The sequence below is a fragment of the Onychostoma macrolepis genome, chromosome 09, assembly GCF_012432095.1.
Source record: "Onychostoma macrolepis isolate SWU-2019 chromosome 09, ASM1243209v1, whole genome shotgun sequence".
In the NCBI taxonomy this organism is placed as follows: domain Eukaryota; kingdom Metazoa; phylum Chordata; class Actinopteri; order Cypriniformes; family Cyprinidae; genus Onychostoma; species Onychostoma macrolepis.
The window spans coordinates 6,198,511-6,216,963 of record NC_081163.1 but is presented as its reverse complement, the minus strand read 5'-3'; the positions used below and the strand labels follow the sequence as shown (position 1 = coordinate 6,216,963).

Here is an 18,453-nt window from a genome sequence, read left to right as displayed (position 1 = left end):
AGACTGTACGACAGTCAAGACGAGTTAAAAACGGGTGCGCGCAAAAAACTTGTCCGAAGTTTTACATTATCAACCCATACACGTCCAGTGACTGCGAACTGCATTCCACGCAGCACCGAAATGTTGGCTGTCATGAAAAGTATATGAACGGCGGCAATACCGGCATGTTTAAGAAGAATAGTGTATGTATTCATACACACGCACATGAAAACAGCGGCGCAACCAGTGTTTATATAAAAAAGAAACATATCAGATGAATTCCGTAAGCGGAGGACGGGAGCGCCGGAGTTTATAGCTGATAGAATAATTCTCAAGCATTAATTCTGCTCATAGCTTGCCTTGAAAAACGGAGACAGTTTGATATTCGTCGCAGGGGTAGTCACACTGCAGGACTGTGCGCCAAATCTTCTGACACTGCCAGAATTTCGTCAGAGGTGAAATTTGATCGCAACAGCCATTAATCGGCTGTCGGTGAACATGTCAAACCAGCGGAAGACTACGGATTTTAGCCTAGGATCATAGGAATCTTTTAGGATTTTCAAAATTTGTCCCAGACAACCAAATCGTAGCCAAAATCGCACAGTGTGAGCCGGGCTTTACTTGTGAAAGGTAATCCCGCGCGATCTGGTATCTGCGCGGGTTATTGCAACAGTAAACCGCACAAAATACGGGCATAAATTGCTCGCCTTCCATTGACTCCGGTGCTAGCGTAGAGTGAGGAGATCCAACCAATATGGCGGCGACGCTGGATTACGTTCCAGCATGTCATGAGGCGTCTACGTATATTATATCTATGGTTTTTTAAGCCTAAAGTGGGCGGAGCCGACCGCCGCCATCTTGGAAGCGCGTCACCGCGCGTCACTCCCGGATAATCGAAAATGGGCAAAAAGGCGGGACGTGGGTGAAGCTGAGCTGAAACCACGCCCCTCTATAGTGACAGCAGTGCTGCCGTGCAAAGACAAAACACCATAACTTCGTTTTTGGTCGAAAATTAGTTATTGATCATTTTGGGACATGTGTTTAACATGTTGTATCATAGAGAAAAGCCCCGGAGAAACCAAGGCAGAACACAGTATAACATCAGTTACCGCTCTTTGATTTTGTTTTGGAAAGCTAAATTAAGCTACGGTGCTCTGCATTTGTTTGCATTCGTTCGTCAATACTGTGCCAGCCTGGAGTTACACGGTATTCTGCCTTTGTTTTACTATCCATTAAAGTCTACCGCGTTTATTGTGTACTTCTATATCTGTTGGCACTTCATTAGACAAACAAATGAGAGAGATCGCGATCTAACAAACTGCTCCATATAACAAAGCACTGTAAGCAATAAGCGCCAATAATTAATCGTAAATAATCTTTAAAGTGTTTTTTTATATATATAATGCAGATTATTCACTCCGTGCAAGCTGTCAGTCTGGGGCTGCACACTTCTGTACGTGAGGACTCAAATGCCCTGACAGCATATCACACACAAAATCAATAACTGTTCGCAATTAAATCCTTTTTCTTCCTTTTCTTGTAAATCGACAAAATCCATTGCAATGAAATCCCATTGCCATCGGAGATGTTTAATTCACAATCATTCGGAGCATCATCCCTGCTGGCAATCCACAAGTCGTTCTTATAGGTTAAGCTATTTTCATTCAGTATGTCTTGCATCCTTTAATGTTAGCGAACATTGCAAATAAATTGGTTGCAAAACGGTATCCACTCACGTTTAATTTTGTCTGATTGTTATGGTCAGAAAAAAAAAAAAAAATGAATCACATTACTAGATGTTATAGCCTAGCCAATGATCACTAGATTTTATCCAGATGTTACTATAATGATTCTGTAAATGGTGATCAGCACCCTATATAATGTGTTACTGCCTTTTTCCTTGGCGTGACATCACTTTTTGCAGACAGTGCAAAAGCAGAGTACAATATCAATATAGCCGTAAAAATCAAGTTTGAGATAATTTTCATTAAAACATCTAATTGCCAGATTCCCAGTGTCCTACCTATAATTATTTTTTCTGTACAAATACAAAAGTTTCACACTCTAGCGAGTTTCACACTCTGGAGCAGAGCGGCAGTCCACCTGTCACTCAAGTGGCCACGCCCTTAATTATGCAGAACTTTAAGGCTTAATATAATTTAAACGGATGAGTTATAAAAAAATTCACCCCCCTCACAGTTGTCACGAAGGGCAAAATTAGCTATATAGACCAAAATAATTTTTTGTACCAGGCTATAAACATGTTTTTTTTTCTGCTGTAAAGTTGGGCATTTTAACATGGGGAGTCTATAGGATTGACTCCCTTTTGGAGCCAGCCTCCAGCGGCCAGTCGATGAATTGCAGTTTTAGTCACTTCCGTGTTGGTTTCAAGAGAGGGAGCGGGAGGTTGCCGCTTGATTCAAACACGAACTTCTGCCACCTGCTGGCCGTTTTTAAGTTTCCCGTCTAAAAGTAGGCATATTACATTATTTTCCTACATATTTCTATATTCAGAATTTAGTATTTAAAACATTAATCTCATAACAGTATTTATGTAATTATAAATACAGTCTAAATTAATAAATGCCACATCAAAATGTCACTTCATGCAGCTTCTGTGCACTGCTAAGACGAGTTTTGTTTAGATCATTTCATGGATAATAATAGCTAGTCATTCATTCACATTAATTAAGTATTCAGATAATAATATTGTCTGTTTTCACTTACATCTCTTTATTTATTAAATTTTGATTCATTTTGTAGAATTGAATTATAAATTAAGCTGGTATAGTATCATAAGACATTTTTATGGTATCGTGACAACCCTATTATACACCACATTCCTTGTTTCAGTTTAACCTAATTCCCACATTTCCTCCGTCGAGTTTAATATCTTTTTTTTAGATTGTTTGTTCATTCATTCATACAGTAGGCTAGGCTAGCGTCACTGGAAAAGACGCCTAGTTGGTACGACAGGGTCACAGAGCATTTTCTTGAAAAGGAACGTAGGGCAGAATTTACGTATAAATAAATGGACAATTTTTATGAAGTAGGCCGAAAATGAGCTTCCCCTCTTTGAAAGACCAGCAGCCGCCACTGCTTGGTATGGCCTGAAAAGGCAAATGTTGGGTCAATCTTTTGATAAAACTGTGAATGTCTGTACATTGAACCCACTTTACAAGAACAATCCAATGAAAACTCTTTCACATTCGCAATCGGTTAACCTTAATTAAACCAGAGGCATGGATGAAGGTATTTTAGTACATTAAGGGAAACTGAAAGCTGAAAGTTCCCAGCAGTCTCAGTAAAATTATCCAAAATATCCCATAAGGGATGCTTACTTTTACCCACTGCAGAAACATTGAAATCTCAGCAGAGAAACCTCTATTAGAAAACACTTTATATATTGCACTGAGAAAAAAAAATAAGTAAAAAAATAAACTAAAAATGATTAGATAAATGATATACTCAAGTATAAATTTGCAGAAAATCTTTTTAAATTTTTTTTTTACTTTGTACATAATCCCACAATGAGCATAATGACAAAACAGTATTATAATTCTTTTTCGGTATTATAAAACAAGAAAACGAAGTATTCATAATACATTACAATATGTATAATGTACAATAATACATTATTTGCAGACTATCCAAAATTTCTCCAGATCTCCGAACACACAGACTCTGTGGTCTAAATAACATGGGCGTAATGTTGGTAAATTTAACCAGTCACAGCAATCTTATAGTGAAAATCAGCTTTCAGGGAACTTTGCCTTGAGAGAGACTATATTAATTATATAAATCTGCATTTATGCTGCATTATCTGAATAAGCAAAGATATCAAATCTCTCTCCTTTTTATTTTTTATTGTACCTGTTATCTAGTTGGTGCGTGTTTGTAAGGCTTTAATAAAACACCACACTGGGGTCAAAATGCATTGACATCATACGGTAGATCAGGGTAATAACTCAAAGCAAATTATTGTTGTTAACCCTAAAAAGGGCAAGACCATAAAGAGACATACTAAAAATAATTTATTCATGACTTTTATTTTGGATTTTAATGTTTGTATCCCCATGATATGTTGTCCCTTTGGGGGTATAAATTGATTGAAAACAGAATACTTGTTTGGCAATGCATGTTACAACATTTTAGCTACATTTTTAAAACAGTTTATTCTCTCATAACTTACAGCAACAATTTGTTGTAACATTCTGTTAAACAATAAGTATAATGTCTATTTCTAAATATATTAGCCTACTGTATCATATAAATTTATAGGACCTATAAATGATCAACAAAATCAAAACTTTGCAGATAAACCTGTTGTATACAATCTACTTCATGCCTTCTGTCCTTGGATTGATAGTTCACTCCGATTTATCAAGTAAAGTATTTTTACTGTGAAATATTTTTATAATGTAAAGGAAGAATAACTTTTATATTGTTAGTTATAATTCCTGACTCATTGCCTCTCTTGTGATTATGCTACTGTTTTGCATTTGATATCCCTGACGCCAGTGTTTGAACTCTGTTTGTCCAACGAGTAACTCTGTTAATAAAGTTATAAATAGATCCCAACTTCATTGACTCTGCATTACAACAAAACAACTGAATTACTTTATTTGTTTGACATATTGTTTAAAATCAGCATGTACAGAGATAATTCATATGCAAAGCATTAAAGCACACAAAACAGAACAATCCACTCTATGCATTTAAAAAGACTGACATCTTGAAATGAATTTCATATACATGTGACTAAAGTTGCACTTGATAAATTAAAATAATGTTATAATATAAGAAAGCTAATTTCTTATATTATTTCTATAATATAAGAAAGCATAACATGTCAGTGTTTAGTGCCACTTTGTACATATACTTTCTGATGATACACTGGAAAGGATTATAATGACTTTTCATTACATTGCTAGTAAGTTAGACAAAGTTTACTGATATTTTACTATTAAAGGCAGATACTCAGGCAATTGCTGATATTTTTCAAAGAGACATTTACAACCATTTATAAAGTTATAATATAGAAAATTATATTAAGATTATATTATATTAGGCCGATTATGTTAGGATAATTGGTAAAGCAGGTGTTATGTTTAGAACTTGTATTTGTTCTCATGGTCAATGTGTTCCTCCACAGGATGTTTTTGTTTCTTGGATGCCTTGACAAGTGCGTACGCCATGCCGACAACAGCGACTGCTGCAATAATGGTGAGACTGAAGAGGACATTGAGACCCAGTGCAGCATCAGAACTTGACACTTCCAAACCCAAGAAACTAACAATCAGTTCCTCACCAGGAGGAGATGGAGGAGTAGTACCTGTAAACAAGAAAAGTTGCATGGTTGGACTGATGGACGAATTAATGAATGGATGGAACAAAGGGTACAACTACATAGATAGATAAATAAATAAGTACCGGGGATGTCAACATCAGGTTCATGGATCTGACATTCATGTGGACTTTCTCCTGGGCTTATGAAGCCATTGCAGTTGATTATTGTAGCATAGTGCCAGACAGATTTCTTAGGAATACGTGGTAAAGAAGGATCTGATCGATTTACATAGAAAAGGCCAAATCTTTCATCATAACCCATTACCCATTCCAGATTGTCAAGTAGTGACCAGGCAGCATAGCCACGCATGTCCACACCATCCAGCAAATACGCTAAAGAATAAAAATACATTTTATTCAATTAGCACAAATAAATTTTTACCAATAGTCTCAAATTGATGCATGAAAAAAGCATTAAAAAATCTTTTTACCTTTCAGGGCCTGATTGATATAGTTTTTATAGAAGTGGATTCGGAGGGCGTCATTCAGATTTACTGGCCCTCGTTCTGATACTCCATTCTCTGTAACGTAAATAGGAGGGTTTCCATATTCTTCCTTAATGAATTTCAGAATTTTTCTGAATCCAGGTGGATTAACTTTCAACCAGTCAGATCCAGAATCCAGCCATGTACGATCGCTAATAACTGCTGCACCCCTGGAATAGATGACAGCATGATGAATATTAATGCATGTTTTAAACAAATTGTGCCTGTAACAGTGTGAAGATGTTGATTAAAACTGAACATTTACCTGTCTGCCTCATAATGCTCTTGGTTCTGAAAGTCAACGTAAAAGGCTAAGAAAGTGGTGTAGTGGTTGAATCCAAAATAATCATGAGTTCCCTTAATCCTCGCTACTTCTGCCGGGGTAAATTCTGGAAGCCTGTTAGATGTTAAATGCAAATGTAAAAACATTTATAAGCATTTGAATACAAAACTTTGAATTCCTCAGAAAAAAGATAATATCTTTATTACCTTGATTGTGGTCGGCCAGCCGCTAAACTTCTCTCTCGAATAATGTTCTTCATTAAATCGCTGTAATCTCCATTGAACACGGGATGAGCAAACCAACCCATCATGAACTGTTTTGAGAGATAAAAAGGAGCCGCAGTGTTTTATTTGCTCATGCACACAGGTATTGTTATTTCAGTATCATTGTTGTACTTTAGTATCTTAGTATCTTAGTATTGATTAATATTTTGAATTAGTTTTTATTTTTATATTTTACATTAATTTCAATTTTATTTAAAGTTTTAGTAATTTTGTTGACTTATTTGTGTTAGTTTTTATTTATTTTTTAAAATAATTTTTATTTCAGTTGTAGTTTTAGTAATTAAAAAAAACTGCCTAGGCAAAAAAATTATATTCCATTTTATTTCATTTGAATTTATTTAAATTAACTTAAATGTTTAGTATTTTTAATTTTAGTTTTAGTTAAACATAATAACACTGTCATGGATGCAGAAAATGGTTGAACTATAAAACTGTACCTGAACTACACGCATGGCAGCATCCACGTCTTCCTGTTTGTATGGGTTTCTTGGTTCAGCCCAGTCAGAGTTTATCGTGATGCCAATAATGCCACCTTGTTTTGCACGATACTTGTCATTATACACATGCCAGGCCTCAGCATGAGACTTGATGAGGTTATGTGCCGCAACATATGGAGCAGTGCCGGGATTAGAATTTATACCTGGACAGAAATAGAACATAAAGAATTTTACAATACATTATTAACTGTTAATATTGAAACTGATAAGCAAAATCATATTTATAAAAAGCAAAAATATAATTTTCTATACAAATCATACCTGGTGCTAAATTTCCATAGCCATATCCATGCAGTGCAACAATGTAGGCTTCATTTAGAGTGATCCAGAACTTCACTTTGTCTCCCAGACTGTTAAATACAACATCAGCGTAGTCTCTGAACCTCTCGACAATGGTCTCATTCTCCCAGCCACCAACATCCTGAAGTGCTTGTGGGAGATCCCAGTGGTACAAAGTCACCTGCCAATTCAAAATGATGCATAGACTGTCAGAAATGAATCAAATTCTTCAAAGTGCAATTTTTGCATGCACATTTATTCAAAATATTTTACCTGTGGCTTGATATTGGCTTCCAAAAGAGCATCCACTAGCCTATGATAGTAGTTGAGTCCAGCTTCATTAATTTTCCTGTTTGTTCCATCTGGCATAATTCTGGGCCATGAAATAGAAAACCGGTAGTGTCTGACTCTCAGTGTTTTGAGACTGTTGATATCCTCAGCGATCTTGTTGTAGCTGTTACAGGCAATGTCACCATTGTAATCCTGCGACATCTTTTCCGGAGTATGAGCAAATTTGTCCCAAATGCTGAGACCTTTTCCATCAGACCTCCAGGCGCCCTCTATCTGTGGTGTTTGAGCATAAACAAATGAAACAAATGTCCTCATTTGAAGACACTCAGAGCAAATAGGATAGATAAAATTCAGTTTTATTTGCTAAAATAGATTGTACCTGATAGGCAGCGCTTGATGTGCTCCACATAAATCCCTCTGGGAAATGTCCATATAACATTTCTTCATCCTCTGTCAGTGGAAAGCCATTATTTTTCATTATATCAAAGTAGAGGTGAGCAGAGCGCTTTGGACTTCTTGGTCGACTTGAAAGTTTAAAGTTCACATAGTGAAGTCCATAGCCAACAGTGTAGCCTTTCAGCCACTCGAAGGAGTCCATTAGAGAGGAAGCAATGTAACCCTTGACACGTACTCCATCCAGATTGTGTGCTAAAAAGAGAATACATATAAATGTCTGTCAAGTACAACAATTTACAGTGTAACACTATTAAAAACACTGGGTCTCATTCGCTAATAATTTTGTACAATTCGTATTTTATGCAGGAAAAATGCAAAAATTTAGAACCTATGTAAAGCAATGTTTGTTGTATTCAAAACCATGAAAACCAAAAACTACACAGGATTGGGTTTCAGAAGTCTCAATTACCATAATAATATTTAAAATGTATTGATTTATGATTTCTGAATGTAAATATTTATAAGCAGATTTTATGCTTAAAGGGATGGTTCACCCAGAAATGAAAATTCTGTCATTAATTGATCACCCTCATGTTCTTCCAATCCCCCAAGATTTTCGTTCATCCTCAGAACACAATTGAAGATTCCCGACGCTTCAGAAAATTACAGTTGAACCACTGGAGTAACATGGACTATTTCCATGATGTTTTTACTACCTTTATGGGCCTTCGAAGTGAAAGTTGCTTAAGCTGTCATTGGAGGGACAGAAACCTCTCGGATTTCATTTAAAATATCTTCAATTACTTTCAGAGGATGAACAAAAGTCTTAGGGGATTGGAACAACATGAGGGTGAGTACTTAATGACAGAATTTTCATTTTTGGATGAACCATCCCTTCAAATATGCACAGTACAAACAATGTTAGCATACCCTTAAGAGCCTCATCAATATAGGTCTTCAGGAAAAATATTCGATCAGTGTCATCAACTGTTATGTCAATGCCTGTTGCCACACCATTTTCTGTAATATAAATCTCAGGGTCTCCATACTCTTCCTTTAACCAGTTAAGAAGTCTCCTGAGTCCCCAAGCAACAGCCTTCTGCTCATTAACAGCTGTATTTATGGAGCCATCTGCATATTTTTTTTCAACATCCTGATCAGTTTCATAAGACTCAATATCAAGTCTGCTGGTCACATGACGCACAACTTTGGTAGTGTATGTATTAATGCAGAATACATCAGCTGTTCCTTGGATAAAGGCTTTGTCTTCATCAGTAAAAGAAGGCAACCTGGATTCTGTCAAGCCTTGAAGTTCACTCTTGTTCCCAACCTGCCACTTCATGGCATCGGGGTAGTCGCCATTTTTAAAGATGGGGTGTGCAAACCAGCCTAGCTGGAACTGAAGAGCTCGATCAGCAGCCACCACCTCTCGAGGAACATTGATGTCTAGGGGTTCTGCCCATTCAGCATTCAGACTAATGGATACCAGACCTCCTTGAGATGCCCTGTATTTCTCATCATAAGTGTGATATGCTTGTGCGTGAGCTTTCAGGAGGTTGTGTGCAACCCTGTATGGAGCATCTCCGGGTTGCTTCACGCTAGGTGGAATCTGACCCAGTCCATATCCCGACCATGCAATTGTCTGAGGTTCATTAAATGTGATCCAAAATTTCACCCTGTCTCCAAATGTTGCATAGCAAAAGTCACAATATTCACTGAATATGTTAATCATTTCAGGGTTGTCCCAACCATTAATGTCCTGCAAAGCCTGTGGCAGGTCCCAGTGGTAGAGAGTCACCATGGGTGCGATATTGTTTGCTATGAGACCATCTATGAGCCTGTTGTAATAGTCCACCCCCTTCTGGTTAAGAGAAGATTTATAGCCGTTGGGAAAAATTCGAGACCATGACAAGGAGAATCTGTACGTTTTCACTTTTAGGGCTCTCAACATGTATAGATCTGCATCTATTTTATTATAACTGTCACATGCAACATCACCATTGTCATTGTTTGGGATATTTCCAGGTTTTTGAGTGAAAGTATCCCAAACACTTGTCCCTTTTCCATCTGCATTCGAGCCACCTTCTACCTGATATGCTGAAGACGAGACACCCCAATGGAATCCCTCTGAAAATGTACCATAGTGATAAAGCTGTCTCTCAAACTTGGTCTGAGGGGAAAACTTTTCCCAAATAACCTTGGATTTTGAAGGAATTTCAGATGGTGGCAGACTAGGGAGTCTTGGGATATCAATTTTATTTCCATATATTTCCATTTTAGCCTTTGCTGCAGGCTCAGCAAATCCATTTCTCTCAATCACCTTTGAGTAGTAATATGCTGATGCTTTGGGGGTTCTCGGTCTGTCAGGATCTTCAAAGTAAACATAGTGCAATCCAAATCGCTGACTGTAGCCTTGTGGACCCTCAAATCCATCCATTAGAGACTGGACTGTAAACCTCTGGACGCCAGTTCCATCCAAAAGCACAGCTGTTTTGACAGAGAGATGTAGTTAGTAAACATTTGATAGTAACCTTTTATTATATACAGTAGTCTGATGTTAAAGGGATAGTTCACCCAAAAATGAAAATTCTGTCATTAATTACTCACCCTCACGTCATTCCAAACCTCTTGAACCCGTCATCTTCGGAACACAAATTAAGATATTTTTGATGAAATCCAAGAGCTCTCAGACCCTCCATAGACAGCAACACAACTGAAATGTTCCCAGGTCCAGAAACGTAGCAAGGACATTAGTAAAATAGTCGATGTGACATCAGGGGTTCAACCATAATTTTACAAAGCTACGAGAGTAATTTTTGTGTACAAAGAAAACAAATAACTTTATTCAACAATTCTTCTCTTCCTCATCCCGTCAGCTGAGGTGCACCGCCATTGTGGAGAGAGTATCACGGCATATGTGTTTGCTTCCGCTTCATGTAAACAACGCATGCGTATGGTGCTGCTGCTTACGTTATCACACACACACACATGCGTCTAATGCGACTATTTTACTGATGTCCTTGCTACGTTTCTGGACCTGGGAACATTTCAGTTGTGTTGCTGTTTATGGAGGGTCTGAGAGCTCTTGGATTTCATAAAAAAATATCTTAATTTGTCTTCTGAAGATGAACGAAATTCTTAAAGGTTTGGAACGAGGGTGAGTAATTAATGACAGAATTTTTATTTTTGGGATAACTATCCCTTTAAGGTTTGGCAAATAGTGTTTTTGGCCTGGAAATAATGAATACTATATAATGAATAATTCTCTCCGAGACCTTAGGTTTAAGTCACCAACTCCATGAATGACTTATCTCTTTAAACATTTAAAAGGTTTTAAACATTAACTAGTTTTCTTAAGATGTTTACCCTTCATTGCCTCATTAATGTAGGCTTTGAGATAGTCGACACGGTCAGCGTCATTGAACACATCACCATTGTATTCAGTTGGCATTCCGTTTCCTGTGATGTAGATGGGCACCTTTGTGATGGACGTGTACTCTGAAGAGATGTAGTTCAATAATCTTCTAAGACCCCATGGAACAGACTGGATCTGGTCAGAAGCTGTGGGGGGCCATGCGGGGTCAATATGAGTCAGGAAGTCCCCGACATTATTCGGTCCAGCATCACAACTATTCAAGCTCTCACTAATCAGTCGGGAGGTGTAATGGTTAAGTCCAAAGAAATCAGCTGTGCCTTGAATTCTTTGTTTCTCAGCCTCAGTAAAAACAGGGAGCCTTGCCAACTCTTTACCACATGAACCTTTCTTTTTCTCAATTTGTTCCTTTAACACGGTTGGATAGTCTCCATCTACAAATATGGGATGAGCAAACCAGCCCAGCATGAAGTTTAGATAACGCTCAGCTGCTGCTACATCCTGATCACTTGAGGGATTCCTCGGCTCTGCCCAATCAGAGTTAAGAGCAATGCCCACTTTTCCACCCTGCAGTTTTCTGTAATTATCATTATAAATATGCCAGGCTTCAGCATGAGATTTTATAATATTGTGCGTCACCTGCAAAAACAAACAAAGAATTGTCACTTTCTAAACTCATAAAAAAAATATGGTACATTCTCAGATTGACAGACACACCTTGTAAGATGCTATTATTGGGTCTTTCACTCTTGGGGGATGTTCCCCTGTTCCATACCCCAAGTTGCTCACTACCCACGGGCTGCCGAAGGTGATCCATGTTTTGACTCTGTCTCCATAACGTGAGAAGCAGAAGTCAGAAAATTCTTTGAAAGCTTCCACAATAGTGTCATTTTCCCAGCCTCCTGTGTCCTGTAGAGCTTGAGGAAGGTCCCAGTGATGCAGGGTAACAGTGGGCTCGATGCCAGATTGTAGGAGCGTATCAATCATCTTGTCATAATAAGCAACACCCTTTTCAAGCAAACTTTCTTTGTGTCCGGTGGGGAAAATGCGAGCCCAGGAAATTGAGAACTGATAATTAGGTACCATCATGCCTCTAAGCAGATACACATCATAGTCCACCTTGTGATAACTATCACAGGCCAAATCAGTGGTCTGGTTTCCAATGACATGACCCTCATGGCTAAATCGATCCCATATAGTCTCACCCTTCCCATGTTTAGCCCATCCACCCTCCACTTTGAAACTCTCACTGGAGACAGACCAGTCAAAATCAACTGGGAACGAGCCACTCAAAAACTGATCACGCTCAGCTTCAGTTTGACTTCTGAATTTCTCCCAGACCTTTTGGTATGAGAATGCAGAAGCTGATTTCTGGTGCAAGACTGTCTTTATATTTTCCATCTGCAAACTAAATGAGAACATACTTGTTATGCTGATTATTATATAACTATTATATACTGATATTTTTACCTTATTGGTCTCAACTTTACCTTTTGAGAGTTTCTTCTTGATCTAACTTCTCAAAAATATGTGTGATGTCACAGCCCATGATGTGAAGATCTTTCTTTTGTAAAACTGACAAATAATTTTAGGTTAGCATCTGGTATTTTAATTTAAAAAAAAAGCATCTTAGAAGACTTTGGAGCCATCACTTAAAGAAATATGCTAACATTTACCTCTGAGAATTGTGTGAAGTGGCTGGAAATGATTTTCATATTCATCACAGTCTTCGACTGTCAGCTGATACATTAGGATGGGCTTTTGACCACTGCCAATCTGAAACAAGAGTGTCAAGTGTCATTCCAGTGTACTGAAATATTCTGTCACATCAGCCAATGAATATTAAAAACCAGCTGAGTTAAGTGACCAGCTGTGAAATCTGATGACTATTCACTATTGTAAAAATGAGTATATAATATTTCAAGAGCAACAACAAATCATTACATGTAAGTTCCTCAATTCCTCTGTAAGAGGTGTCTCCAATTTGCAGTTGTACTGCATATGGAGAGATATGAAATCCACATGTGCCTGAAGATGAGACAAGAGATGTATGTGATAAATAACATAATATTGACTATTGACCAGCATAATATATGATGATCTGTCTTGAACACTTACCATGATTTTTGACCCCGTTTGATAAATTGATTTAATATCACTGCCTCTGATCCCAACAGACAAATGGAGTACTGAGAGAAAGAGAGAGAGAGAGAGAGAGAGAGAGAGAAACACTCCATCATTGTATTTAGTGATGGGTCGTTCTTGAACGATTCGTTCATTTTGAACAAATCTTTAATGTGACTTGGGAAGAACGAGTCGTCTCAGGGAGTGATTCGTTCAGTCGCGCATGCGCAACATCCTATAGGTTCTGTACTGGAATTAGTTCACCTGTTTCGAGTCTTCGGGTTTGAGTCATTCGTTCATCACATGCCAGCCTCATACACGAACCTATGCAGTCAGAGCCGGAAAGAGAATTGATTAGTTCACCTCCCAAGTCTTCGGGTTTGAGTCGTTTGGCTCTGACTGCATTGGTTAGTGTACGAGGCTGTCACGTGATGAACGAACGACTCAAACCCGAAGACTTGTCAGATAACAGGTGAGGTGAGCTAATCATAGACTAAAGACGCAGGTAAACGATGAATTAATCTTTTCTGTTTCTTATAGCATTATAGTTTGTATTGTTCGTAGTGTGATCAACGTTTGCATAAGTAGTAGATGTGTTAGGGAAGTAGCACGTAACATTTTAATTATATTTTGCTAAAATGAACGAAATGAACGAAATGACTCGAAAAAAGATTCGTTCATTTTGCTGAACAAGACTCAAAGGTCTGAGTCAGTAAAATGATCCGAACTTCCCATCACTAATCGTATCATTAATCCTAAGATGGCGCCGCAGATGGCAGCTACACTGCTTTGCTCTTCAGTGTTTCTACTGTTTTTGTTTGTTTTTCCTTTTTTTTGTTTCTCAAACACGATCAGTTTTACCAGGGATGAACTGCTGAACATTCGGCAGAACACACCACAAAATCTTTTACCAGTTTTTGATTATTCGGACGTTTTGCTGGACATTGTAGTTGGCGGAGCCGTAGCTCTGGTCAAACGCTTCAGGATGCGCAGACGGGGGAAGCGATCTGGCGTGCTCGTGAAGCTCAGACAGCGCGGATTTAGAATGGCGTTGCCTAGCAATAGCATCCATCTGGCGAATCTCCGCTCTCTATCTAACAAAAGGATGAACTCCTTCTGCTCTCCCGGACAAACAGGGATTTTTCAAACTCTGCTGCTCCGTGTTTCACGGAAACCTGGCTGAACGACGCCATACCCAACAGCGTGCTACATCTGCCTAAGTTCCTGCTGATCAGAGCAGATCGCGGCGCAGAATCAATGGGGAAATCGTGCGGCGGCAGGACATGCTTTTACATCAATGAGAGGTGGTGTACAGATGTAACTGTGTTAAAGAAAATGTGCTGTTCAGATCTAGAAGTGCTCTTCATTAACTGCAAGCCGTTCTGTTTGCTACGGGAGATTTATTTGTTCATTCTCGTGAGTGTCTACATTCCACCGCAAGCACACCTGAGCTCAGCTTTACAGAAACTCGCTGATCAGATCACAGACACAGAACAACAACATCCGGACTCTGTTTTAATTATTCTTGGGGACTTTAATAAAGAAAATCTCTCCCGTGAACTGCCAAAATACAGACAGCATGTTACATGTCCCACCAGAGACAGTGATATATTAGTAATATAAATCACTGTTACACCACAACAAAGGACGCATATCACTCTGTCCCACAGGCAGCTTTAGGACTCTCTGATCACTGTTTGGTTAATCTTATACCGTCCTACAGGCAGAAACTGAAATCAGCTAATCAGTTCCTGTACTAAGAACTGTTAAAAGATGGACTAATGAAACAGAGCGGGTTTTACAAGCCTGTTTCGACCTTACTGATTGGACTGTTTTCGAAGAAGCTGCAAACGATCTGGACGTCTTATATCAGTTTCTGTGAGGATATGTACTGTACATTCCTACCAAGGCTCATCTAACTTACAACAACGACAAACCATGGTTCACTGCAAAACTCAGACAGCTCCGTCAGGCCAAAGAAGTACAGAAAGGGGGATAAAGTCTTGTATAAACAGGCCAAATACACACTGGAAAAGGAGATCAGAGTGGCAAAGAGGAATTATTCTGGCAAGCTAAGGAACAAATTCTCTTCCAGTGATTCTGCTTCAGTGTGGAATGGTATGAAAGATATCACCAGTTACAAGACACCATCCCCCAGCACTGTGGAGTATCAACAACTGGCAGACGATCTGAATGAGTTCTACTCCAGGTTTGAAAAAACACCCCACACCCGCCCTGAATACCTCTCCACACAACCATTAACACCCCTAGCTATTCCCCTCTCCCCCACACCTGCAATTCAGATCAGTGAAGCTGACGTGTGCCAGGTCTTCAGAAAGAAGAAAAGAAGGAAAGCACCAGGTCCAGATGGTGTGTCACCAGCCTGCCTAAAAACCTGTGCTGACCAGCTGGCCCCCATCTTCACACATATCTTCAACAGATCACTGGAGCTGTGCGATGTCCCCTCATGCTTCAAACACTCCACCATCATCCCGTCCCAAAGAAACCCAAAATTACTGGACTTAATGACTACAGACCTGTGGCTCTAACGTCTTTGGTCATGAAATCATTTGAAAGACGGTTTTGGCTTATCTGAAGGCCTCCAGGTTTCAGCTGCTGAAACCGTTCTACTCCGCCATCATTGAATCTGTCCTCTGCACTTCAATAACTGTCTGGTTCAGCTCAGCTACCAAATCTGACCTCAGAAGACTACGGAGGGTAGTCCGGACTGCTGAGCGAATCATTGGTACAACCCTCCCCACTCTCCAAGAACTGTACTCATCCAGAGTGAGCAAAAGGGCTGGCAAAATCACTCTGAACCCCTCACATCCAGCACACTCCCTCTTTGAACTGTTACCCTCTGGTCTACAGAGCACTGCACACCAGAATGACCAGACACAGGAACAGTTTCTTCCCTCAAGCAATCCATCTCATGAACACTTAACATTAAACGTGGAACACACAACACTATTATACATTATTTATTCACCACACATACTTATTTTTTCATTTCAAATTTGCACATATCAGACCTGTACACACATAATTGTCTATATTATATATTGTGTTTTTGCTATTTTGTACATTGCCTATTTGTATATTATTCTTTTATTATCTGTATCCTGTCCTGTTGCTGTATTTCTGTTGCACTGTGGCGCTTCTGTCACTATAACAAATTCCTCGTATGTGTAAACATACGTGGCCAATAAATGAATGAATGAATGGTGCATTTATATAGCGCTTTATTGTGTATTGCTGTACACCCAAAGCGCTTTACAATCATGTGGGGAGGGGGGTCTCTCCTTAACCACCACCGGTGTGCAGCATCCACTTGGATGATGCGACGGCAGCCACAGGACAATGGCGCTAGTGCGCTCACTACACACCAGCTACAGGTGGAGAGGAGAGAGAGTCATAGCACCAATCAAGTGGATGGGGATTATTGGGAGGCCATGATTGATGAGGGCCAGTGGAGCGAATCTGGCCAGGACACCGGGGTTAGACCCCTACTCTTTTATGAGAAGTGCCATGGGATTTTTAATGACCACAGAGAGTCAGGACCTCGGTTTAACATCTCATCCGAAAGACAGTGCCTTTTGCCAGTATAGTGTCCCCATCACTATACTGGGGCATTAGGACCCACACAGACCGCGCAGGGTGAGCACCCCCTGCTGGTCTCACTAACACCTCTTCCAACAGCAACCTAGTTTTCCCAGGAGGTCTCCCATCCAGGTACTGACCAGGCTCAAACCTGTGGGCAACCAGACTTGGGCTGCAGGGTGATATGGCTGTAGCAATTTCATTCTGCTCATTCTGCTCAATAAAGCTAATTCTGATTATGTAATATGTAACTATGTAATGTAAACTATGTAAAAGTTTATTTTTAAAGTTTTGTTGTTGTTGTTGTTGTTTTAACATTTGTTCACGCATATGGGCCTGTTTTCACAGTACATGCGGTAAGTTGTCTTAGTGGGCCATAAAATGAGCTGTTTAGTCTTTTTTTCAACTACATTTAAACCATAAAATCATTTAGAATTTTATTCATGAAACATGATAACGTATGATAATGAATTAATAATGAATTAATTAATAAACTCATGCCTTACCTTTGAACATTTGATGATAGACATTGTAAACATTTGCATGAGACTGGAAAGCATTTTGAAGTTGCACTTCATGTAGCTCATGCAGGTGACTGAATGTGATGAATGTGTCCACAAGATCTCTAAATGTATTGAACACAAATCCTGCATACTGCTCAAACATCTGCACCAGTAATGGATTCTCCCAGCCTCCATATCTGGCTCTGAAGAGTTCTGGTACCGCAGACCGATGGAGAACCAGCAGAGGTTTGATGCCCGATTCAGTCAGCTGCTGCACGAGCGTCTTGTAGCACCTCACAGTGTCTTCGTGTGGCTGGCTGGGATCACCTGAAGGAAGAATGAGAGACCAGGACATGGGAACTTTAAAGTGGGTCACCCCTCTGCTCTGAAGGTACAGGAAGTAGGTTCTGGATTGTTGAGGCAGTGGACCTCCACAGTTAAACGTATTGTCTTCATCTGATGGTGAAGTCTGGCTGGTTTTCAGAGGGCCAGCAAGTAACATGAAGTCCTGTTGCTCTGCATTACTGGAGCTCCAAAAAACAGCCAAGAAACCTAGAGAAAGAAATGCCTCTAGGACCTTCATCATGACGGTTTTACAAAGGGGAAGAGTGTTCAAAGCTCTTTATAAGTACTACTGCTAATCTAAGGGGGAGGCATACATATCAGTGTCACAATCAGGCAGTTTAACTTTAATCTAACTACTGATACAATTTATTGCAGTTATTAAGTTTCATAAGTATTATATTGATCAGTTGCCAGGAACCTATGGCTAGCGAGTCACACATGGCTCTCTGATAAGAAATTAAACTAGTATGAAAGCATAAAATGCATTTCCCTTTAAATGATAATATGGGCCTTTTGCCCCTACAGAAGTCTTGACCTTCTTGACTGTATTCAAAAAATAAAATAATTTTGACATAATCTGTTGAATTGGCAAAAACAGACAACCTTAACTTGTGACTTGTAAACTGTTGCATAAAATCAGAATCACATTTGCACTCATTCAAAAA

The 18,453-nt window shown here is 39.1% G+C and overlaps 1 protein-coding gene across 1 annotated transcript; it reads right to left on the bottom strand.

The window, feature by feature from the left end:
• Positions 1-4,965: 4,965 nt before the first annotated feature.
• Positions 4,966-18,029, bottom strand: LOC131546622 (lactase/phlorizin hydrolase-like). The gene is made up of 17 exons (XM_058786339.1): positions 17,447-18,029; positions 13,335-13,405; positions 13,161-13,244; positions 12,893-12,992; positions 12,707-12,791; positions 11,934-12,624; positions 11,210-11,855; positions 8,774-10,330; positions 7,827-8,095; positions 7,430-7,720; positions 7,139-7,337; positions 6,818-7,020; positions 6,303-6,409; positions 6,079-6,210; positions 5,760-5,983; positions 5,413-5,661; positions 4,966-5,314 (listed from the first exon to the last, which is right to left on the bottom strand). The coding sequence occupies exons 1-17, from the start codon at positions 18,027-18,029 to the stop codon at positions 5,091-5,093; spliced, it is 5,715 nt and encodes a 1,904-aa protein (XP_058642322.1). The 3' UTR covers positions 4,966-5,090.
• Positions 18,030-18,453: the final 424 nt, after the last annotated feature.

Bases quoted from the DNA above. Each gene is read 5' to 3' on its own strand.
- LOC131546622 (XM_058786339.1), bottom strand. From the start codon at position 18,029: ATGATGAAGGTCCTAGAGGCATTTCTTTCTCTAGGTTTCTTGGCTGTT. The intron at 12,792-12,892 runs GTAAATGTTAGC...ATTATTTGTCAG, and splicing joins ACTTCACACAATTCTCAGAG to TTTTACAAAAGAAAGATCTT. The intron at 5,984-6,078 runs GTAAATGTTCAG...CATCTATTCCAG, and splicing joins GAGCATTATGAGGCAGACAG to GGGTGCAGCAGTTATTAGCG.